Below are 24785 nucleotides of genomic sequence, written 5' to 3'. Positions count from 1 at the left end.
TTCAAGCCCCACAACTGACCAAAAAAAAAAAAAAAAGAAAGAAAATACAGACAGACCTGATGCCTGCTCTGGTAGTTTTTACAATACGAGGTTCCAAGAGCAGACCCCCTTTTACATTTTTATGCCTAGCACTCCACTACAAAGAGCCCCAAACTGAGAGCTCATTCAGGGTTTAAAGTACCAGTTTAAAAGTATCTTATTGACTATAGTTTAATGGAAGCTTATAGAATGGGAAGGAATCAGCTGGGGTCACACTTGGAACTTAATTAGTACTCACCTCAGTGCTTCTGCATAGAAAAGATACTCCTTTAACTGATCTGCATAATGTTCTTCATCTTCTAAAATATCATCAATAGAAGATGCATACCTATTTAAAAAAATACTGCATAAAATTTTGTGATAAAAATTAACATTCTAAAGAAATGCTTAGTATGTACATTTAGAATTGACATTTAAAAACAAAACATATCGACAATTTGTAATTATCACAATGATTTTTATTAACTTGAAGAGTCTCATATACTTTCCTGCTTGGGTTGGCTTTGAACCACAATCCTCAGATCTCAGCTAAGATTACAGACATGAGCCACCAACATCTGAATTAAATTTATATATATATATATATATATATATATATATATATATATATACACATACATATACATATATATATAATTTTTGTGCCAGTAATGGGGCTTGAACTCAGGATCTGGGCACTGTCCCTTAGCTTTTTCACTCAAGGCTGGCATTCTATCACTTGAGTCACAGCACCACTTCTAACTTTTTGGTGGTTAAGTGGAGATAAAAGTCTCATGGGGGGGGAGAATTGGGTGGGGGAGGCTGGGATGGGATGTGAAGGGTAAACAAAGGAGGAGGCTGAAATGCTTGCTAAGAAATGTACTCATTATCTTGCCCATGTAATTGTAACCCCTCTGTACAGTATGTTCACAAAAAATTAAAATTAAAAAAAAAAAAAGTCTCATGGGGGCTGGGAATGTGGCTTAGCAGTAGAGTGCTTGCCTAGCATGAATGAGGGCCTGGGTTCAATTCTTTAGTACCACATAAACAGAAAAAGCCAGAAGTGGCACTGTGGCTCAAGTGGTAGAGTGCTTGCCTTGAGCAAAAGAAGCTCAGGGACAGTGCTCAGGCCCTGAGTTCAAGCCCCAGGATTGGGGGGGAAAAAAAGTCTCATGGACATTTTTGCCTGGGCTAACTTCAAAACATGATCCTCAGATCTCAGCCTCCTGATTGAGGATCCTGACAGTCATGAGCCACTAGCGTCTAGCTTATTTAGGTTTTAATTCTTTCTCAGCAATGTTTTCATATAGTTTTCAGCAAAAGTACAAAGTTTTCACTGTAAAGGTCTGCATCATTTTTTTCATTAAATTAAATCCCTAAGCATCATGTTCTTTTGTCAGTTGTGGAGCTTGAACTCAAGGTCTGGGCACTATCCCTGAGCTTTTTCACTCAAGGCTAATACTCTACCACTGAGCCACAGCTCCACTTCTGGTTTTCTGGTGGTAGATAAGGGTCTCATGGACTTTTTCCTGCACGGGCTGGCTTTGAACCACAATCCTCAAATCTCAGCTTCCTGAGGAGCTAGGATTACAGGCATGCACCACTGTTGCCTGGCCTAAGTATCATGTTTTGATGTTACTGAAAATAGTATTGTTTAAAATTTTTATTTTCCAAATATTGTTGTGGGTATGTAAAAATAGCTTATAGTTATTTTATTTTAAGCTGATATTTTGAATACTCATTAAATTCAGTTGTTAGTTCTATTAGATCTTTTGATTGATTCATAGCAAATAACTATTTATTGAACACTAAGATTTTATCTTTTTTCTATTAACATGTGAATTAAAGTAACTGCTTTGCTAAGACAAACTTTGGTCAAATCTGTACACACAAAGCAAAATACACATGCAGGTAAATGTGATAAAGCAGAATAGACATGTGTCCCTAGAGCCCCCATTGATCTTCCCCTCAGGCCTTCCTGAAGCTTCTAGGTACTCACACATCCATATGGTGGCCAGCACTCTGCAACCCATCACCCATTTCTTTCTCTATGGCACTCCATTCACTAGGAAGAGAAGACAACATCAAAGCATCAGGGACTAGAGACAAGGAATATTATTAAATGGAATCTTTTTTTTTTTTTTGATCGGTCATGGGGCTTGACTTTCTGGGCCTGGGCACTGTCCCTCAGCTCTTCAGCTCAAGGTGAGCGCTCTACCACTTGAGCCACAGCGCCACTTCCAGTTTTCCGAGTGGTTTATTGGAGATAAGTCTCACGGGCTTTCCTGCCCAGGCTGGCTTTGAACCATGATCCTCAGATCTCAGACTCCTGAGTAGCTAGGATTACAGGCATGAGCCACCAGCGACCGGTTAAGGGAATCTTTTAACAAGATTCTTTTCTAGCCAGCCTTTCAATGTTACCTACTAGCCATGTTTAGATTTATGTTCTGAGTCAAATTGGCTTATTTCCCTAAGTGGAAAAACTAAATGCAAATGTAAGTTTCCAAAGTGGCTACTTGTTAAGTGCAAGGAAGTAAACTTTCCTATGGTGCTCATTTAAAGCAATGTGAGCCAGGCACTGGTACTACTCAGGAGGCTGAGATCTGAGGATCACGGTTCAAAGCCAGCCCATACAGGAAAGTCTGTGAGATTCCTATCTCCAATTAACCACCAGAAAACTGGAAGTTGCACTGTGGATCAAGTGGTAGAGCACTTGCTTTGAGCTGAAGAGTTCAGGGACAGTGCCCAGGCCCAGAGTTGAAGCCCACGACAAGCCAAAAAAAAGCAATTCTGAAGCTTCTGACAAATCCAGACAGTAGTGCTACTCTGCATTCACTTAATCTAAATCTGTGAGAGTTCTCATGAATATATCTGGATTACAACTCATAAAAAAAGATGATAGTACAGAACCATCAGGTATGCAGTAAAACCTTAGTAACAGTTTACATGTTGCAGGAGAAAGTCTATTAGAAGCATAGCACATTTTATTGTCATTTTGCTAAAACAGGTCTTGTGAAAAAATATACATGGAAATTATGTTACTATAGTAAACTAGGGGAGGGAGGATCTGAAATCCCAAATACAGACTAAACACTCCTCATCTAAAATCTGAAATATTATGAAAGTTTTTTCCTTTCTTTTTGTGGTACTGGGATTTTAACTCAGAGCTTTGCACTTACGAGGCAGGTGCTCTGGTTATATGCTTTTTTTTTTCTTTCAGTTGTGGGGCTTGAACTTTGGGCCTGGGCGCTGTCCCTCAGCTCTTCAGCTCAAGGCTAGTGCTCTACCACTTGAGCCACAGTACCACTTCCAGTTTTCTGAGTGGTTTATTGGAGGTAAGAGTCTCATGGACTTTCCTGCCTGGGCTGGCTTTGAACCACGATTCTCAGATCTCAGCTTCCTGAATAGCTAGGATTACATGCATGAGCCACCGGCACTGGCTGACATGGGTATTTTTTAATGCTTAATGAATAAACACTTTAATCTATCAGCTTCTGCCAGCTCTCATTAGCTGCAAACGCATGGTTGCTGGCACTCAAAACCTGTTCCTCTGTGTCAGGCACAGGCAGCATACCGGTAATCTTAGCTACCCAGGAGATCCAGGAGACCCAGGAGGTTGAGATCTGAGGACCACAGTTCAAAGCCAGTCTGGATAGAGACTCTTATTCCCAACTAACCAACAAAAAGCTGAAAGTGGAGATGTTGTTCAACTGGTAGATTGTCAGTCTTGAGTAAAAAAGCCAAGGAGGGGCACAAGGCCCTGAGTTTTAGACCTAGTACTGGTACCAAACAAATACTTTTCTTCTCCTCTTTTCTAAGTCTTTTGCAGAGTGAGTCCAGCAATGTATTTGGTCCATTTCTGGATTGATACAAGTGAGAGTTTCTAGCTGAGCCTGACACTACAGAAAACAGGGGCAATTCCCATAAGTGTCTCTGAGGAATGACATTTTGGTCTACGCTATATAGACAGGAGAGGAGACTGCAAGAAGCCTAGCAAACTCCTCTAGCAGCAGAGTATTTGCCAGCATGCACAAGGCTCTGGGTTCAATTCCCAGCACACACAACAACAACAAAAAGAGAAGAAAGAACAAAACAAAAAAAAAAAGCAGCAGGGCTGGAAGGTGGCTCAGTGGTAGAGCACTTGCCTTGCATGCATAAGGCCCTGGGTTTGATTCTTCAGCACCACATAAGCAGAAAAAGCCGGAAGTGGTGCTGTGTCTCAAGTGGTAGAGCACTAGCCTTGAGCTGAAGAGCTGAGGGGCAGTGCCCAGGCCCAGAGTTCAGGCCCCATGACAGAGGAAAAAAAAAAAAAAAAAAGCAACATAACATAGTACAAAATCTTCCCTATGCATCTAATTTCTGCTCACTCATTTCTAGCATCATTTATCTCCACTTTGACAATCTCAATTCTTTTCCACTCACAGATTAGTTTTTTCCCCTTGGTCCAACCTCCAAAGCAGCAACAAGTCATTTTATGTTACTTGAATTCATTGAAAAAAATTAAATTGAAGAACAAAGCTGATGAAAGCACCTTCATAAAAGGAAGGCATTCAAAAATAACCAAAAGAGTTTATATAGAACAATATTCCCTTTTCTTTACTTAGTTCCAGTACTGGCAGCCAACCTAGAGCTTTACACATGCTAGGCAAGGGCCCTGCCCAGCCACACTTCTACCTGCCACACAGATCCTTTAATTATACCAAAGTTGGCCCAAAACTGAAATCTCATCCTGCAAGTGTCTTCATAAATTATGGAGTGTAAGAAAAAAAATCACAATAGCTAAAAGATGGTCTTAGGCAGTCTGCCAAGGCAGTAAAGGGCAGTAAAGTAGCTTTACTTCTATCTGCTCAATGTTGAATTTCTTCATTTGAGGATTTGTTTTTGTTTTTGGTGGACATGGGGTTTGAACTCAGGGACTGGGAATTGTCCCTGAGCTTTCTCACTCAAGGCTAGTGCTTTACTACTTTGAGCCACAGCATTACTTCCAGTTTTCTGGTGGTTAATTGGAGGTAAGAGACTCATGGAGTTTCCTGTCCTGGCTGGCTTTGAACGGTGATCGTCAGTTCTCAGCCTCCTGAGTAGCTAGGATTACAGGTGTGAGCCACCAAGCATGGCCTCATTTTTTTTTGTTTTGTTTTGTTTTTTTTTGGTCAGTCGTGGGGCTTGAACTCTGGGCCTGGGTGCTGTCCCTCAGCTCTTCAGCTCAAGGCGAGTGCTCTACCACTTGAGCTACAGCGCCACTTCCCGTTTTCTGGTGGTTTATTGGAGATAGGAGTCTCACGGTCTCTCCTGCCCGGGCTGGCTTTGAACCGCGATCCTCAGATCTCAGCCTCCTGAGTAGCTAGGATTACAGGCATGAGCCACCAGCGCCCGGCTTCATTTTTTTTTTAAGACCATAAAAGTAAAGCAGACAGAACTTGTAAACCACTACTACAGATCATGATTTTTTTTAAGTAGTCTGTATTTTAGACACATAAATTTTCATGATTAATATATAGTAAATATAATATGTAATATATGTTACATTAATATATTTATATGTATTGTATATGTAAATATATTACAATATATTATAAAATAAATAAAGATAATATATAAAAATAAATATTTCATAAATTTTGAGGTTTTCTAAAATCAAAAATGTAATTAGAGCCAAGTAATTATCTAATGCTTACCTAAAAACTCGTCCATAATTCCCATGTACTTTATATACACCATAGAGTCGATCTGCTACTCTCTGAAATAAATATTTAATAGATATTGATATTAGGCTTATAGAGATTAAACAAAATCCTTGTATTATTAAAAACACAGCAAAACCCCAAAACACACGCTTAGCACAATGAACTTGAAAAATACATTTAAAAAATACTTAATCTCTACAATTCATCAAAAAAAAAATAATAACCTTGGGCTAGAAATGTGGCTTAGTGGCATGAAACCCTGAGTTTGATTCCTCAGTACCAAAAAACAAAAAAGCTGGAAGTGGCACTGTGTCTCAAGTGGTAGAGTGCTAGCCTTTAGCAAAAAGAAGCTCAGGGACAGTGCCCAGGCCCTGAGTTCAAGCACATGACTGGAAAAATATAATAAAATAACCATAAAAACAAAAACAGGCCACTGGTGTTGGTTCATGCTTGTAATCCCAACTGCTCAGGAGGTTGAGATCTGAGAATCACAATTCGAAGTCAGTCCCTGCAGAAGTCTGTAACACTGTTATCGCTAATTAATCACTCAAAAAGCCAGAACTGGAGCTGTAGCTCAAGTGTTAAAGCATCACACACACACACACACACACACACACACACACACACACACACACACACACACACACACACACACACACACACACACACACACACACACACAGCTAGTGTTGTTACACCATATTTATCTTGTTTCCTTACTTCCTTTTATTCAGTTTCTCTTTTTTTTTTTTTTTTTTGGGGGGGGGTCCGGTCGTGGGGCCTGAACTCTGGGCCTGGGCACTGTCCCTCAGCTCTTCAGCTCAAGGCTAGTGCTCTACCACTTGAGCAACAGTGCCACTTCGGGCTTTTTTTTTTCCTTTTTGTTTATGTGGTGCTGAGGAATCGAACCCAGGGCCTCCTGCATGCAAGGCAAGCGCTCTACCACTGAGCTACCTTCCCAGCCCTATGCAGTTTCTCTTACTGCCTTCAAATTTCCTATAGCAAGGTAGAAATATTTTTTATCCAGCAGAATAAAAAATACCACATGAAATAGTTGTATAAAAGTCTACTGAAAAATCAGGCACGATTAGTTCATGCCTATAATCCTAGGTACTAAGGAGGCAGAGGTCTGAGGAATGCAGTCCATAGCCAAAAACTCAGGGACACAGATGTACCCATGTGTATGTGCACGCACACACACACACACACACACATACACACACACACACACACACACACACACACACACACACACACACACACACACACAGAGTTCTGCTGAATAGTGTATAAAATATGTTTTCTTAGCCGGGCACTGGTGGCTCACACCTATAATCCTAGCTATTCAGGAAGCTGAGATCTGAGGATGGATGTACCCATGTGTATGTGCACGCACGCACACACACACACACACACACACACACACACACACACACACACACAGAGTTCTGCTGAATAGTGTATAAAATATGTTTTCTTAGCCGGGCACTGGTGGCTCACACCTATAATCCTAGCTATTCAGGAAGCTGAGATCTGAGGATGGAAGTTCAAAGCCAGCCTGGGCAGGAAAGTCCTGAGACTCTTATCTCCAATAAACCACTAGAAAACCGGAAGTGGTGCTGTGGCTCAAGCAATAGAGCGATTGCCTTGAGCTAAAGAGCACAGGGACAGCGCCCAAGCCCAGAGTTCAAGCCCCACAACCGACCAAAAAAAAAAAAAAAAGTTTTCTTTGTTCAATCATCTTGTCAGTACTTGTTCTTACTTTTTCAGTATTATAAGGTCCAATACATAGCTCTAAGGGTAGGCTTTTCTCCTTCTATTGTTTCCTTATAATCTGGTTTTCAAAGTGGAAATTACCAAGGGAAAAGGATATGCCTATTTTCTGTTTTATTGATTTATGGTTTTATACATAAAGGCTGAACATAAAGTATCCATAATACTTTGTCAAAAGATAAATCCTTTTACCTGGCACTGGTGGCTCATGCTTGTGACCTAGCTACCTAAGAGGCTAAGATCTGAGGATCACAGTTCAAAACCAGCCTGGACTTTGGGGCAGTTAAGTTCGTGAGACTCTTATGTCCAATTAAGCTCTGAAAACTGGAAGCAGAGCTGTGGCTCAAAGTGGTAGAGGACTTGCCTTGAGCAAAAGAGCTCAGGGACAGGAGCCAGGCCCTGAGTTCAAGCTCCAAGACCAAAAAAAAAAGATAAAAAAAGATAAAAGAATTTATCTTTTTTTTTTTTTTTTTGGTCGGTTGTGGGGCTGGAACTCTGGGCTTGGGCGCTGACCCTGCACTTTTCAGCTCAAGGCGAGCACTCTACAGCTTGGGCCACAGCACCACTTCCGGTTTTCTGAGTGGTTTATTGGAGATAAGAGTCTCACTGGACTTTCCTGCCTGGGCTGGCTTTGAACCGCCATCCTCAGATCTCAGCCTCCTGAGTAGCTAGGATTATAGGCGTAAGCCACCAGCTCCCAGCTAGATAAATTCTTTTAACCAATAAACACAGTAGATATTTTAACAACAACAGAATTTCATTTAGACCATTAAGATAAAATGGGTACTGTCTAGTCATTCACATGTATTTTACAAAAAAAAATCACTTATGGTAATTAAAATTATTATACCCTCAAACACAATGGATATAAACTAGAAGAGCAAATGCTAATTCCACATAAACACCTAAAAACTTTTCTAGTGTACAGTTTCTAAAGCTCTGAGGATAAACTACTTCCCTGATCTCGTGTGTGTGTGTGTGTGTGTGTGTGTGTGTGTGTGTGTGTGTGTGTGTGTGTGTGTGTGTGTGTGTGTGTGTGTGTGTGTGTGTGTGTGTGTGTGTGTGTGTGTGTGTGTGTTGCTAAGGAGTGTGTGTTGCTAAGGAGTGTGTGTTGCTAAGGAGTGTGTGTTGCTAAGGACTGAACCCAGAGCTTCAATCACATTAGGCAAGTGTTCTACCCTATTTTTCTATATTATGGAAATCTTCAAATAGACAAAAAAATACAGAAAACAAAGAGCTTAAGAATGTAGCTCTAAAACTGCCCCACTTTCTGCTTGTCACCAGTTGACTCTTTTTTTATTAAAGCAAATCCAAGACAAAAACTTTTTTTTTTTCCAGTCCTGGGGCTTGAACTCAGGGCCTGGGCACTGTCACTGAGCTTCTTTTGCTCAAGGCTAGCACTGTACCACTAAACCACATTCCCAGCCAACAATCTATTTTATTTCAATAAGATTGCAACCTTTATAAGATGTGATCTTACACTTTTGATAACACAGCAAGTTTAAAGTTCCTTCTAGTTCATTCCAAAAGATCAGACTGGATGACACATTTTCCAGGTACATTAATTTACTTAAAAAATATTTCCATTTCTTTATAGTCAAAGTATATCGTTAAGTACAAAGATTATTCCTCAGTTTCTAGTTCCTTTTTTCAAAGCAGACTGCCATCTCAAGTTAGTGGAACTTTAAGAACATGGACATGAAGCCAGGAGTAGTGATGCACACCTATAATCCTAATACTTGGCAGGAGGATTATGAATTGAGACCAGTCTGGGCAACAAAGTAAGACCTTGTTTCAAAAACAAAACATAACAAACCCCAGAAGCCAAGACAAAACAAAAAGAATAGACACAGGATGGCTTAACATTCATAAATCATTCCATAAATCTTAAAAGCAAAACAAAACATAATAGCAGTAGTCTAAAATCCTATATTCATTTACATTCTAACACTGAAATGGCAGGCCTTTTGATAAGATGTTAAAACAACTACACTATTATGACCAGAAGAAAACAAAACTAAGCTAAGATTCTTCAAATAGTTTATAATAGAAGAACATTTCATGAATGGTGACATAAAATCATCAGTTGAAAGCAAGGCGCCAGTGGCTCACGCCTGTAATCCTAGCTACTCAGGAGGATGAGAACTGAAGATCATGGTTCAAAGCCAGCCTGGGCAAGAAAAAGTACATGAGACTCTTATCTCCAATTAACCACTCAGAAAACTGGAAGTGGTGCTGTGGCTCAAGTGGTAGAGTGCTTGCCTTCAGCTGAAGAGCTGAAGGACTGCACCCAGGCCCAGAGTTCAAGCCCCATGACCAACAACAACAACAAAAAATAATAATCAGTTGTCATGAATTCCACTCACTACTTAGAAACACAGTGACTAAATGACAAGCACCTTCCTAGCAAAAAGCTTAGTGACTACTTACAGCTCTCACACGAAGAAGATGTGAGATGACAGACTGGAGTTCATCACTGTAGTGTTTTAGTTCAGTAAATCTCCTGCAACAGGAAACAGATAAAACATCATTTTTTTTCATGACTACTAAGTAGTCAAATAACAGTTCCTGAGAATAATGACCATCAACATTTAAAAACCAACATAAATCACCAAAAACTTTTAGATTAAAAACCATTTTTGACATTTTTTTTGGGGGGGGGGGTCCAGTCGTGGGGCCTGAACTCTGGGCCTGGGCACTGTCCTTCAGCTCTTCAGCCCAAGGCTAGCGCTCTACCACTTGAGCCACAGTGCCACTTCCGGCTTCTTTCTTTTTGCATATGTGGTGCTGAGGAATCGAACCCAGGGTCTCATGCATGCAAGGCAAGTGCTCTACCACTGAGCCACCTTCCCAGCCCCCATTTTTGACATTTTGAAAGCCAAAAAAAGAGTCATACTACATAATGAAAATAATGGGATTGAGATAGAGACAAAATTAATTGGTATGAAGAATTACTTTACCAAAAAAGGAAGCAAATTCATGATACTAAAAAAACGTATGGTGCAACCATAAATCATGGTCTAATTTCAATTTTCCATTTCAGCATTTCCAGTCTTTATAAAGACCTGAAGCTCTGTCACTCTCCAAACAGCCTTCACAAACCAGAAGCTATGGGAATGACTCCCACCTCCACCTCCTGCCAACCAATTTAAGAACTTTCCCAGATCTACTTCTTTCTTTCTTTTCGCTAGAGATCAGTTCCTACCTTGCTCTATATTCAATTCTAGCATACCCCAATTTCCTAACTGCCCTCATCACTCTTTCTGGACAAACTAACTCCTTTCTTAGATTGAAATGTTTTCTCCCTCTACTCCCCTTCCTTGATCACACACCCAGTACCTCTCAACATCCACTTTCACAACCACATACTTTCACACTCTCCACCTTCTACTAAGTTACCTGTCTGAAAATAAACACTTCCCTTCCTATTCACCTCTTGGCCTGGTGGAATCTGTCTTTACCCTCTGTACTATAGTGGAGAAGAATTATTTCTGACAAAGTTAACCAACTATTTTCATGTTGCAAAATCTAACAATATATTGTAACTCTTGGCAATGGTAACTGTAACATCAATGATACTTTCTATGTTTTTTTTTTGTCAGTCTGGGGCTTGAACTCTGGGCTTAGGTGCTATCCATGTGCTCTTCAGCTCAAGGCCAGCACTCTACTGCTTGAGCCACAGCACCACTTCCAGTTTTCTAGTGGTTTATTGGAGATAAGAGTCTCATGGACTTTCCTGCCCGGGCTGGCTTTGAACCGGGATCCTCAGATCTCAGCCTCCTGAGTAGCTAGGATTACAGGTGTGAGCCACCAGCGCCCGGCTTTATGGCTTTAACTCTTTGTTCCCTCCTGAAGTTTTGCTTGTAATATCCATTTCCTTCACCTCTCTGACATCTTCAACTTGAGCACGCAAAGAATTCCCAAAATGTGTGTTAAAATTACTACTGAGGTTTCTGAAGAGGACAAGAGTAAATAACCACACACGAAAGGCTAACTAGTATTTAGGATCTGCCGTATAATAAGCTCACCACAGGATTCAACTGCTGGTAACCCTAGGGTTACACTTCAGGAAATATCCTTCCAGGGTTGGTATTCCTTAGGGTTAAGTTAGTCATCTTGCTCCTAACTCCAGATCTGTAAATCCAACTTATATAGTGGAGATTTGTACTTGCTTACACATCCAAAGCTTACCCTGTCTTTCCCTTCCATCCCCAAATCTCTTTCTCTTATGGTCCATAGCACTATAAAGAATGAAACTGAGTGCTACCTGTAGTTCCTTCTCTTCTCCTTCACTCCATACCTTCTACTAATCATCCAGTCCATCAGTTCTACCTCCTTAGGATTGTCCAATTCACTTCCATTTCTCTGGCCTGTCTGCCAATGCCCTAACATTAGCACCAATCATATCTTACTGTACTCCCAATTAGATCCTTAGTATACCATCATACCACTCTAATCTACTGTCCACTCTGCTTGGATGATCTTCCTAAAGTCCAAATCATTTCTCTGCTGCTAAACGCATTTCTTTCTGCTGCAAAGTCTAGACATAGCCTGACACAGTGTCCAAAATCCTTAATATGGTACTTATGTAGTTACTGTAAAGGATCTGGCTGCGAAGATCGGGGCATCGGGTATTTCAGAAAATACTTAACCTACATTAGTCTTATTTTTTTTAGGCAGTGTTCTTCAGCTAGGACAATGCAAGAGTAAAGGGACTGGGGGAGCTTGGCTGTCATTGTGTTGAAAAACCCTATCTAATCTCCCTTTTACACCCAGATGAAAGGCAGAAAACCATGCTCTTCAATTTGCTTACATTTGTGGGATAAAACTCTAAAGGGATATAAACCTAACCAATGAGACGTGAAACTCTGGGAAGATAGCTGGAAATGAAGAGACAAGGATGAGTGTGAGTTTTTCATTTTGTAAATTTCCCTTATCTATCAATGTATACTTTTATCTGGTTAACTATGAAAATGTATTCCCTAATCAAACAATTTCTTTGGGGGGGGGGGGCGGTCCGGTCGTGGGGCCTGAACTCTGGGCCTGAGCACTGTCCCTCAGCTCTTCAGCTCAAGGCAAGTGCTCTACCACTTGAGCCACAGCGCCACTTCCAGCCTTTTTTTTTCTGCTTATGTGGTGCTGAGGAATCGAACCCAGGGCCTCTTGCATGCAAGGCAAGTGCTCTACCACTGAGCCACCTTCCCAGCCCTCAAACAATTTCTTAAACAACTAAATAGCACTTGCCTAACTTGTACAAGACTCTAGGTCCAATCCTCAGTATACAAAATGTAAAACATCTAAATAAAATTAAAATATAGTATGCTTGATAACTATGAATTGCTCTCAATATGTACACCCAATTATGTTTGAGCTGGCATAATTTTTCTGTGGAAGTTGATTTGAATTGAAGCACAAGTGACAGTTTGTAAAGTCCTCAATCACTTTGTGCTGAGTCCTAGGAACCAGGAAAATTCTCTAAGATTAGTCGAACATCTCTAGACCTGATCAGATCCCCTACAGACCTTTCCTTTCCAGACTGCCAACTCTAGAGGGGGCAATAACTACAAAATTCTTAGATGTCATATTGGGTTATGAAAAAAGTTCAGGGGAATAAACATAGTTTAAAGCTTACAATACCTAAACTGGGTAAGCCAGAAGTTTCTAAAGTTGGCACAATTTCTTGAATAATGCTCATAAGGAAATAACTAGTATTCTAGGGAATCACATTGCTGAGAGTCAGAAGTAAAAGATTATATACAATTGCATTGTTGATGAAGGGATAAACATGCATCTTGGGAAAAATCAGTTTTAGAGACTTCAGAAGACCTAAAGGTAAACACTGAAAAAATTCATCATGCCTCTGATAACAGTATGCACTAAAGAATGAAGGAATGAATTTTCCAGAAATAAGGTCTACCATTCTTGCCAAAATCAAAATGTAGGCATGTCAACATATTATTTTATGTGTTTTGCCAGTCCTAGGGCTTGAACTCTGGGCCTGCACACTGTCCCTGAGATTCTGTGCTCAAGGCACAGATAAGAGATAAGAGTCGTACAGACTTTTCTGCCTGGGCTGGCTTCAAAGTGTGATCTTCAGATCTCAGCCTCCTGAGTAACTAGGATTATAAGTGTGAGCCAGAGGTGCCCAGCGATGGCTGTATATTAAAATGAAGACTCTCATACCCTTAATAGTTAGATGTTCTTAGAAAAATTAAAGACTGAAAAACATATATCCAACATGTTGTGGTCTAAATGGAAAAACAAAGAGGGAGACAATGATATAAAACTTTCTTCCCAGATACTAAAAATCTAAAACTCGTGTCTATGAGACAGGTAAAATCAACATGCAAACTTACTAAGTTTGAAGGTGTTACCTAAGATAGAACCAACTTTACTTTCTATTCTCCTAATAGTCCCTAGGATCGCTAAAGACTCTACACTTCCTTCTTCCTTCCATAGCCTAGCTTTTTGTTTGTTTGGGGTTTTTTGTTTGTTTGTTTTGCATCACTGAGGTTTCAATTTAGGGCTCAGACTTAGACTGGTATTGTACCACTGGAGCCCCATCCTCAGGGCTCCATATTATACTTTTCCTTTTTTTTCTTGCTGGTGATCAATCCCCCCTCCCCCCCTTCCCCCCCCTCCCCCGCACCCCTCCACCACCTACTTTAAATCCATACAGGGACCTCTCCTAATCAATTCATATTCATTATTCAAGACTTATCCTGAAAAGAACCTCCATCAAGGCTTTGTCCTGAATGCTTCTTAATCTCAGCTCAAGGGCACAAACACAATGTAGGGTCCAATAGTCTAGGGTTTATTTCATAGTGATTTCAGATTTTCCTATGGCTTTTGTTTTCTCCATCCCATTAAAATGAAAGTACTGAAAGTATACAGAGTCTCCTACTCATATTTACAACTGGTACAATCAACTATTACCTGAAATCAAGTCCTGAAAGCAGACTTCAAAGTCTGAGTGGGAAGCAAAATTGTCAGTCAGTACCAACCCTCTTCTTCAGGTCTTGCTGCCTATCTGTGGCAGCAAGGGTATCTTATATTTATATAATAGGGTATCTTAAATGCCTTGAAGAGAACTTACTCAATATATTTATTCATCCATACTTGTTGCTCTCAAACTCAGCATAAAAAAGTGGTATAACATGAAAGTTTGGAAACTTAAGGAATAACCCAAGAATTTATTTTTTTTATTTTTGGTGGTCCTGAGTCTTGAACTCAGGGCCTGGGTACTGTCCCTGAGCTCTTGCTCAAGGCTGGTGTTCTACCTTTTTGAGATATAGCTCCACTTCTGGTTTTCTGGTGGTTAACTGGAGATAAAGTCTCAGGGGCCAGGTGCCGGTGGCTCACGCCTGTAATCCTAGCTACTCCAGAGGCTGAGATCTGAGGATCACGTTCAAAGCCAGCCGGAAACTCCGAGAGACTCTTATCTCCAATAAACCACTAGAAAACCAGAAGTGGCATTGTGGCTCAAGTGGTACAGCGCTGGCCTTGAGCTGAAGAGCTGAGGGACAGTGCCCAAGCCCAGAGTTCAAGCCCCACGACCGACAAAAAAAAAAAAAAAGAGTCTTAGGGACAGTTAGGCTGGCTTCAAATTGATCCTCAGATATCAGCCTCCTGAGTAACTAGAATTACAGGCCTGAACCACTACCAGTGCCCAGCCCCAAATTATAATTGTAAGTATGTGACTATGAGGCCTAGCTTTCTTTTAAAAGAAGAAAATGATTCTATACTTGATATAATGAAAGTCATAGTTTTGTTTTTTTGGATCAAGTGGTAACTAAAAGCTACAGTAAATGAAACTTCTACTGCACAGAAAGCATAGAAGAGGGTAGCATGAGAGGCCTTAGCCAACATACAGCCATTCTGGACTTAGACTCCATTGTAAAGGCCTTCACCAAAAGAATCCATTGTGAAGGCCTTTACAGAAAGTACCCACTGTAAAGACTTTTACTGAAAGTAAGAACTTAGGTTCCTAGAAAAATGTTTTGTCTGTAATTCCCCTAGCAATAGCCATCAGCAGATAACAGGAAAGTACCTAAAGCTCCAGATGTTTCTTAAGATAGCATAGTTAATATAGTTAATTCTTAACGGCTTAGCCCAGGCACTCTAGCCAATAAGATTGTTACAAGATTCACTCACTAAATGTCAACCAGTCATGTAACTGCTAAGCTAGGTACCCCCCCCCACCTCAACCCTATACCCTATAAAAACCCTGTTAACTGAAGGGTCCACTCTCAACTCTCCGTGACAGTTATGAGTCCAGGCTCGAGCTTGCAATAAACGACTCTGGTGTGCTTGCATGGGAATTGGCTACTTGGTGGTCTTTGGGAATCCTTATCTGGGCATAACAAGCATTGCTTATTTCTACAGGAAAGAGTAGATTTTAAAGTAACAACGTAAATAATGTTACTTCTTTTTTTTTTTTTGGGTCCGGTCGTGGGGCCTGAACTCTGGGCCTGGGCGCTGTCCCTCAGCTCTTCAGCTCAAGGCTAGCGTTCTACCACTTGAGCCACAGCGCCACTTCCGGCTTTTTTCATTTTGCTTATGTGGTGCTGAGGAATCGAACCCAGGGCCTCAGGCATGCAAGGCAAGCGCTCTACCACTGAGCCACCTTCCCAGCCCATAATGTTACTTCTTAAATCTGGTTGTCTAGATTTTGTTTTAATGGGTTTAGTATATTTGTAACAAAATATACGATCAGCCTCAGGCACATCTCTTTTAAGAAAAAAATACCATCAAGACAAGTGAACAAAGGAGGGAAGTCTCTCCAGCATCGCCATCTTTCACTGCAATGTGCACAGGTGGAAGAAAAAGAGGGCTGGTTGTGGGATTTGAACCTGAGACCTCTTGTACCCTGACAGAATCATACTCCTAGACCAATGAGCTACTGTACCTCTTGGTCTTCTGCTATCATAAAGGTGTATTCTATATATCCAACAGGAATTTTTCACTGGAAGGAAAAGCAGGCCACACAAAATGAGAGCACAATGTTAGCAGGACCATGTGCCCATTCTGTCCAGGTTCCCAGCTCTTGCCTACTTGCATGATTTATATTCTTTCCTCCTTGTACATCAGTGTGACAATATGAGAATGGGCAACTATGGAGGACCGCCATCACCCTGGATACCTGACAACCAGGTGATTAAAACACAAATCCTATTCATCAGTCATTGGAGGACAACCAATCACTCCAGTGCCTAAGTAGATATCCAAGGGCTCTGGAGTAGTAGAGGGCTGCCCCGGAAACTGGATTCTGGACATACTGGACATCATCTGGACATGGCTTGTTAGTTAACTGCTCAAATAACAGACTACATCCATCCCATTTCAATCAATTCATAGGAGCCTGGCATTAAAAAAAAAAAAAAGAAATGAGTACACTTCTCACACTTAATAAAGACTTCACTGTGGAGCCACATTACTCTCATGATTGTGTTTCTGAATCCTCTAAGATAACAGACAAAGTATATGGAACATGTGCTGCAGTAAGATTTCATTAAAATGTATAAAAGAGATGGATTTCTATTGTCTCAGATTCCCTAGTCTAGGAAATATTTGCTTTGCATGGTCTAGATGTGCTGCATGCAGCATGGCCAATATTCATGGAGAGAAGCCCTGGACCCAAGATGTCCCTCAACCCCACTGTCCCAGGGAAACTGGAAGAGTAGGTTATATCAAGGCCATTATGAACCTCAGGGGCTCTCTGATCAGAATACAAGTGTCAGCAAATATGGTCAGAACAACAGAGATAATTCTGCATGGAGTGAAGACCTGAAAACATTGGATGTAGATATTAGGTTTCTTGGTGCCCTTCAGAAAGTGGTCTAGTGGAAATTCTGGTGACCACAGTTGTATGATGGAAGCCAAGAAAGGTGACTTGTAAAACTATGCACATAGGGGGTCGCTGGTAGCTCACGCCTGTAATCCTAGCTACTTAAGAGGCTGAAATCTGAGTATTGCAGTTTGAAGCCAGCCAGGGCAGGAAAGTCTGTGAGATGCTTATCTCCACTAAACTACAAAAAATGCTCAAGAGTGCTAGCCTTGAGCACAAAAGCTCAGGGACAGAGCCAAGGCCCTGAGTTCAAGCCCCAAAACTGATAGAACTAAAAACTGTGTGGGCTGCGAAGGTGGCTCAGTGGTAGAGTGCCTACCTTGCATGCATGAGACCCTGGATTCAATTCCTCAGCACCACAAAAACAGAAAAGGCCAGAAATGGTGCTGTGGCTCAAGTGGTAGAGTGCTAGCCTTGAGCTGAAGACCTGAGGGACAGTGCCCAGGCCCAGAGTTCAGGCTCCACGACTGACAAAAACAAAAACAAAACAAAACAAAAACTGTATCTATCCAGGTAATGCAGGTCCCACCCTTCCCCAGCCAAACTGGACTAGGTTATATGGGCAGGGGCTATAGGAGCAGCCATCATCATGGCTCCACCCATTCTGCCTGGATCACAAAATTCTAGCCACAGCCTCTATTTTCATGTTTTTCTCTGGCCAATGGGATACAATTGAGGCCATGCTGCCCAGTAGCACTATTATTCTCTCTGTTGGCTTACACCACCACTAGCAGTTGAGGGAGGCGGAGGTGCTAAGTGGCATAAGAATCAAAGTGATTTTGGAGATACAGGAAGTAAATGTCGTTGGTGGTGATTGGGAGAATAGAGGTGAATTGAGAGGACCTGGTGTAATAACCAGGGGGGGCCCCAATAATCAGCAGGGGGCGGGGCATCAAGAGCCTCACCTGAGGGGACAGGACATGGAGAAGCTGTCATCACCGCCCCACAGGGCATGCCACCAGAGGGGCATGCCATGCTACCGAAGGGATGGGGCATGCTGCCGAAAGGAGGAGGGGTGAAGGCTGTATATAGGCTGCATGTTCCGAGGCCTGAGGGGAATTTGCAGGAGAGGAAAGTAGTGAAAAGACAAGGAGTCCCGAAGGGAGTCCTGAAAGGGAGGAGAGTGGGAGAAGGACCCCAGTCCCCAGGGGAGCCCCGAGGGGAGTCCAGAGGAGAGCAGAGGAAAGATTAGGAGTCCTGAAGGGAGTAGGGTAGAGAGCAGGGGAAGTAGAGTGAAGAATAGTCCGTTGGAGTGGGGGAGTAGAGAGGCGGAGAGGAAAGAGGGACAACAGGAGGGGAAAGCCTGCTGGAGTAGAGGTACAGCAGGCCTGAGGAAGGCAGGGTAAGCCTCCTTGAGAGGTCATTTGGGGCCTCCTTGTGGGGTATTTGGTACCTCCTCCGGAGGTCACTAGGGGCTTCCTCGAGGGGCCATTTGGGACCTTCTTCTAGACAGGCCTGTGGAGAGGCGCATCCCGGAGCAGAGTAGGGCAGGCATGTGGAGAGTGGAGAGGCCTGCAGAGAAGGTGGAAGGGAAGAAAAGGAAAAGCCTTCTTCTTTGGAACTTTGGAGGTCTGAGATTGGAGATTTGCAGACTAATTGGTGGTTTGCAGACCAACTAATAAAGGTCGGGGCTGCCCATTGGAGGCTTGGAGGTTTGGTGTTTCCAGGCTACCCTTGGTTCTGGGTATCTAGCCCAGGACAAGATAGTCACAGGACCCCTTTCTGATATAAATAGTGTAAATAAACTTCTTTTGTGCACCTTTAACTATGCCTCGATGGATTGTCTCTCTTCTGAGGTCATATGTTTGGGAATGTGCCCCCCCCCCTTCACTGTCCCAGCGCTGGGATATCTAAACAAGACTTACAAAATTAGCTGCAGGAAAGAAAGTACTGCAAGAATATCAGCAGAGGAATTGTCCTGATGGACTTGCAGAATCCAAGAAAAAGAGGAACATTAAAAAGGGAGGTAACCGGAGGGGGGACCAAGATGGCGACGGGGCAGTAGGGAAACGCCACAGCTCTCTCCAACCAAAAAGAGAGTTCGAGCTCCAACGCTTAATCTCCCCAAGAGACCGACAACAACAAAAAGACGAACACTCAGAGAAAAACCAGAGGCGGAGAATAACAAAAAAGAAACAGAGGAAAAGAAGAATTTCAGAAGAAAAGCGAAGACCCCTCCCCCAACCTTTACTGGCCGCGCGGCAGTGCGCCAAGCCGCCGGCCAGCCGGCCCGGCGGGGGCTGCGGGAGCCCCAAGAGACACAGCAGAGACACAGGGGGCCGCTTTCAGATCACCAGGTACTGGTTTACAGAACAGCGGATCGCCAGGAACAGAGAAGCCTACCAGCCGGGAGTCTCCACGAGGATCCCACCCCCACCCCTCACTCTCCACCTGAGCAGAGAGGCTCCATCCCGCCAAAGCCGCTCGGCACCAGCAGCGCGCCCGCCCGATCGCGATCGCAACGACCCGGCACTCTCCACCCGAGCAGAGAGGTTCCATCCTGCCAAAACCGCCAGCAGCGCGCAAAGGGAACTGTCTGCAGACCACCCACCCGCCCGCCCGATCACGATCGCAACGACCCGGCGGGGCCACTCGGGCCCCAGAGGTACCGCGAAGAAGCTGTCTGAGCGGGGACACTCTTGACCCAACAGCTTCGACAGAGGCAGAGACAGAAAAGAATCACACAGAGCCACCACCGCCCAACCCAGCCCAGATTGCAACAACAACTGACGACCTACACCACACAGAAACAACCAGCTCCAGGGTGAGTACCCCACAGGGGAAGTGTATCCCTCAAGGGAGACCAGAGCTGGAGGGAATCCCCAGACCCTGACCTAGACTCCCTACCCCAACACCCGGACCACAGGACCCACTAAAACTGGGAACTGTTTGAGAGCTCCACCAGCCCGTGGAGCACACTCAGCTGGCCAGGCTAGAGCAAGAGCACCCCTGGAAGGGAGCTTAAATGCCCAAGCCAGGAACAGCGCCCCTGGGTCAAGACTACCAACAGTAGAAGAAATTTGAACTGTGTCCCCCAGGCTGTATAACCTAGGTGGTATACACATCAGCACAGGCCTAACGAGTGCGCTCCAGGCTGCATAACCTAGGTGGTATACACATCAGCACAGGCCTAACAAGCGCGCTCCAGGCTGGGGCCGGAACCAGGCCCGGGGATCCGGCGCCTGAACAACACAACCAACTCCTCCCAATTGAAGTAAAAAGCTGAGCATACGCCTCAACAGAGGGGAGAAAACCAGGAAACAACACTCCCCCGGGAAGCACGCCTGTGACAACAAAAGACCTGGAGGCCCAGGACAAGAGAAGCCCAAACCCCACCAAAACTCCACCCATATACCCTAGACTGGGAATTGGGCAACACAGGCTGCCAGCACCTGATAGTAAGCAGGAGCTCAGACTGTTAAGGCGGCTCAGCAATAGAGTGATAGTCTTGGATGTATGAGGCCCTGGATCTGATTCCTCAGCATCACAAAAACAAAAAGGGTCAGAAGTGGTGCTGTGGCTCAAACGGTAGGGTGCCAGCCTTGAGCTGAAAAGCTGAGGGACAGCACCCAAACCTAGAGTTCAAGCCCACAACCAGCCCAAAACAAACAAACAAAAACACATCAGGAGCCCATAGCAGACTCCAGCATTTGGGAGAGTGCATGCAGAGCATCTGTTCTTCACAAGAGCACCCGTAGGAGCAAACACAAGCAGTCTAGGCTGCTCAACCCTTCCAAAGGCGGGAACTGCCAGCAATCTACAGCAGAGAGCTGAGAATCCTAAGTAAGACAGAATAGCAGCTGGAAATAGGCTCCCAACAGAACCCAGATCAGGCACAGACTCTCTCTACCAATACAGAATCAGCAACCAAGCAAAGACAGACACACCAAAACAAAATTGAAGAGCAGTCTCCTGAACCTCCATGCGAAAATCACAGAGAAAAATCACAAGGTTTACTACCACCCAGGACAGCAAGCTCACCTCAAAAGCCAGCAGCCACACAGGGGAGAGCCCCAGTGGGAGCAAAGCAGGAATGGAAGACAAAGGCTACTTCCAAGGGTTGCTGGAGGCAATGACTCAAGAAATAAAGCGAGAAATTGATCAGAAATTGAAAGAGCACAAGGATGATCTATCCAAAGAGATACAGGGTATCAAACAAGAGATGCATGCAAAAATAGAAGCTGCACAAACCTCAGTAAGAAGTGAGATAAACGCCAAATTAGAGGTAATGCATACCTCATTGAGAGGTGAGATCAGTACTCTGAGAACCAACATTGAATCCATAAAGGGATCCATTTCCTCCATGCAAACCACAATAGAAGCCACTGTCAACAGAGTGAATGAAATGGAAGGTCGAGTGTCAGATACAGAAGACAGAATACACCAACTGGACCAAAAAGTGACAGATATGGAAAAATTACTCAAATTAAACCAAAGGGATATTCAAGAGCAAGCAGATAATGCTAAAAAATTTAACCTTCGCATAATTGGAGTGGACGAAGGTGAGGAATTCCAGAGCAAGGGAATGCACCACCTATTTAACAATATAATCAATGAAAATTTTCCCCACCTCAAAAAAGACCATCTTAACTACATCACAAAAGCTTATCGAACACCCAACAAGCAAGACCCCAGGAGAAACACTTCTAGACACATTATAGTAAAAATGATAGATCTGAATAATAAGGAAACAATCCTGCATGCAGCAAAAATGAAGAAGGAGCTATACTACAATGGGAAAAAAATAAGAATTACTGCAGATCTCTCCACACAAACAATGAATGCAAGAAAAGCCTGGGAAAGCACCATACGAGCCCTGAGAGCCAATAACTGCCAACCCAGACTGATCTACCCGGCAAAGCTAGCATTCACATTTGATGGAGAACTGAAAACTTTTAATAGCAAAGAAAAACTAAATGAATACATAAACATTAAGCCAGCATTACAAAGAATTCTAAGAGGGGGGACACAACCTGAAGAAAGCAGCCAGGAACTGGGGCCTGCCCCAAACAGGCGTTACTCAAAGTCTAACTGAGCAAGCACAGGAGGAAAGGAAAAAAGAAAAACTTAGGAAAACGGAATGGCAGGGACAACAATGCATCTCTCTATACTTTCTCTTAATATAAATGGGCTGAATTCACCAATTAAAAGAAAACGAACTGAGGACTGGATCAGAAAACAAGACCCATCCATCTGTTGCCTTCAGGAGACCCACCTCTCAGCCAAACATACAAACAAACTCAGAGTGAAGGGGTGGAAAAGGATCTACCAATCAAACGCCCCCAGTAAGAAAGCAGGTGTAGCTATCCTGATATCTGACAAAATAAACTTTTCATTAAAATCAGTACAGAAAGACAAGGACGGACACTACATATTAATAAAGGGAACAATCCAAGAGGAGGATATAACCATCATCAACTTATATGCCCCAAATATTGGTGCACCCAGATATGTCAAACAAATGCTCTCAAACTTACAGAATAAAATAGATCCCAATACGATAATACTAGGAGACTTTAACACACCACTCTCACCAAAGGACAGGTCTACCAACCAGAGGATTGGCAAAGAAGCTACCGAATTAAGAGAGGCCATACTGCAAGCGGAATTAACTGACATCTACCGAGTATTTCACCCTAAAACAACACAGTACACATTCTTCTCAGCAGCTCATGGAACTTTCTCCAAAATAGACCATATCATAGTTCATGCAAGGAACTTAAGCAAATACAAAGGGATCGACATAATCCCCTGTATCCTATCTGACCACAGTGGAATCAAGCTAGCTCTCAATAACAAAGCATACCGCAGAAATTTCTCCAATACATGGAAATTGAACAGCACACTCCTTAACAATGCCTGGATAACAGAAGAGATCAGAGAAGAAATAAAGCATTTCCTACAACTCAATGAAAATGAAAACACCTCACAAAGAAACTTGTGGGACACAGCAAAAGCAGTCCTGAGGGGCAAATTTATTGCCCTCAGTGCCCACATCAAGAGAATGGAGACAGACCAAGTAAATAATCTCATGTTGCAATTAAAACAGCTAGAAAAACAGGAAAAAATGGGACCTAAAGCCACTAGAAGAAGCCAGATAACCAAATTAAAAGCAGAGATTAACCAATTAGAAAATCAGAAAACCATAACCAAAATAAACCAAACAAAAAGCTGGTTCTTTGAAAAAATAAACAAAATTGATGGCCCATTGGCTAGATTAATTAAAAAAAGAAGAGAGGAAACCCATATTAATAGGATTAGGGATGCCACGGGAAACATCACCACACGTACCCAAGATATCCAAACAATTCTAACAGACTACTTTCAAAAGCTATACTCTCTAAAGGAAGAAAATCGGGCAGAAATGGATGCATTTTTAGAGAAATACAAGTTGCCCAAACTGAGCAAAGAAGAAGTTAACCAATTAAATAAGCCAATATCCTATAATGAGATACAGGAAGCTATCAAAAGTCTTCCAACAAAAAAAAGCCCAGGACCAGATGGATTCACAGCAGAATTCTATAAGACCTTCAAACAAGAACTAATACCCATACTCCTCAAGCTCTTCAGAGAAACAGAGAAGGAAGGAGCTATCCCAAACTCATTCTACGAAGCCAATATCACACTCATCCCCAAACCAGGCAAAGACCCAACCAAAAAGGAGAATTACAGGCCAATCTCCTTGATGAACACAGATGCAAAGATCCTTAACAAGATTCTAGCTAACAGAATCCAGAAACACATAAAAAAAATAATTCACTATGACCAGGTAGGCTTCATCCCAGAGACACAGGGATGGTTTAACATACGTAAGTCAATAAATGTAATCCAACATATCAACAGAGCCAAGGTCAAGAATCACATGATTATCGCTACAGATGCAGAAAAGGCCTTTGACAAAATTCAACATTCATTCATGCTAAAAGCTCTGGAGAAAATAGGAATAGAAGGAACATTTCTAAAAACAATAAAAGCCATTAATGACAGACCAATAGCCAATATTATACTTAATGGGGAAAAGCTACAACCAATTCTCCTAAAATCAGGAACAAGGCAAGGATGCCCACTGTCTCCACTCCTCTTCAATATAGTCCTAGAACCCTTAGCCAGGGCAATAAGGCAAGAAAAAGACATTAAAGGGATCCGCATAGGAAAAGAAGAAGTTAAACTATCCCTTTTTGCAGACGACATGATACTATACCTCCAAGATCCCAAAAACTCCATCCCCAAACTCTTAGAAATCATAAATCACTTTGGCAAAATAGCAGGATACAAAATAAACCCACAAAAATCAGTTGCCTTCCTATACACTGATAATGTACAGGAAGAGAGGGAAATAAAGGGAGCAACCCCATTCACAATAACCTCCCGAAAAATAAAATATTTAGGAATTAACCTAACCAAAGATGTAAAAGAACTATTTAATGAGAACTATAAAAAGTTAAAGAAAGAAATTGCAGAAG

The 24785-nt window shown here is 42.5% G+C and overlaps 1 protein-coding gene across 1 annotated transcript in view; it reads right to left on the bottom strand.

Moving 5' to 3' along the window:
• Positions 1-24785, bottom strand: part of Snx4 (sorting nexin 4) — a 66065-nt gene that overhangs the window by 11029 nt on the left and 30251 nt on the right. The window contains exons 7-10 of the mRNA XM_070030003.1: positions 9906-9978; positions 5694-5755; positions 2018-2083; positions 278-367 (exon numbers count right to left, since the gene is read on the bottom strand). Of these exons, the coding sequence (XP_069886104.1) occupies positions 278-367; positions 2018-2083; positions 5694-5755; positions 9906-9978 (291 nt within the window). The remainder of the gene's footprint in view (positions 1-277; positions 368-2017; positions 2084-5693; positions 5756-9905; positions 9979-24785) is intronic.

The sequence above is a fragment of the Dipodomys merriami genome, unplaced genomic scaffold, assembly GCF_024711535.1.
Source record: "Dipodomys merriami isolate MVZ:Mamm:240054 unplaced genomic scaffold, mDipMer1.0.p SCAF_2, whole genome shotgun sequence".
NCBI lineage: Eukaryota > Metazoa > Chordata > Mammalia > Rodentia > Heteromyidae > Dipodomys > Dipodomys merriami.
This window is presented reverse-complemented; position numbering and strand designations above follow the sequence as displayed.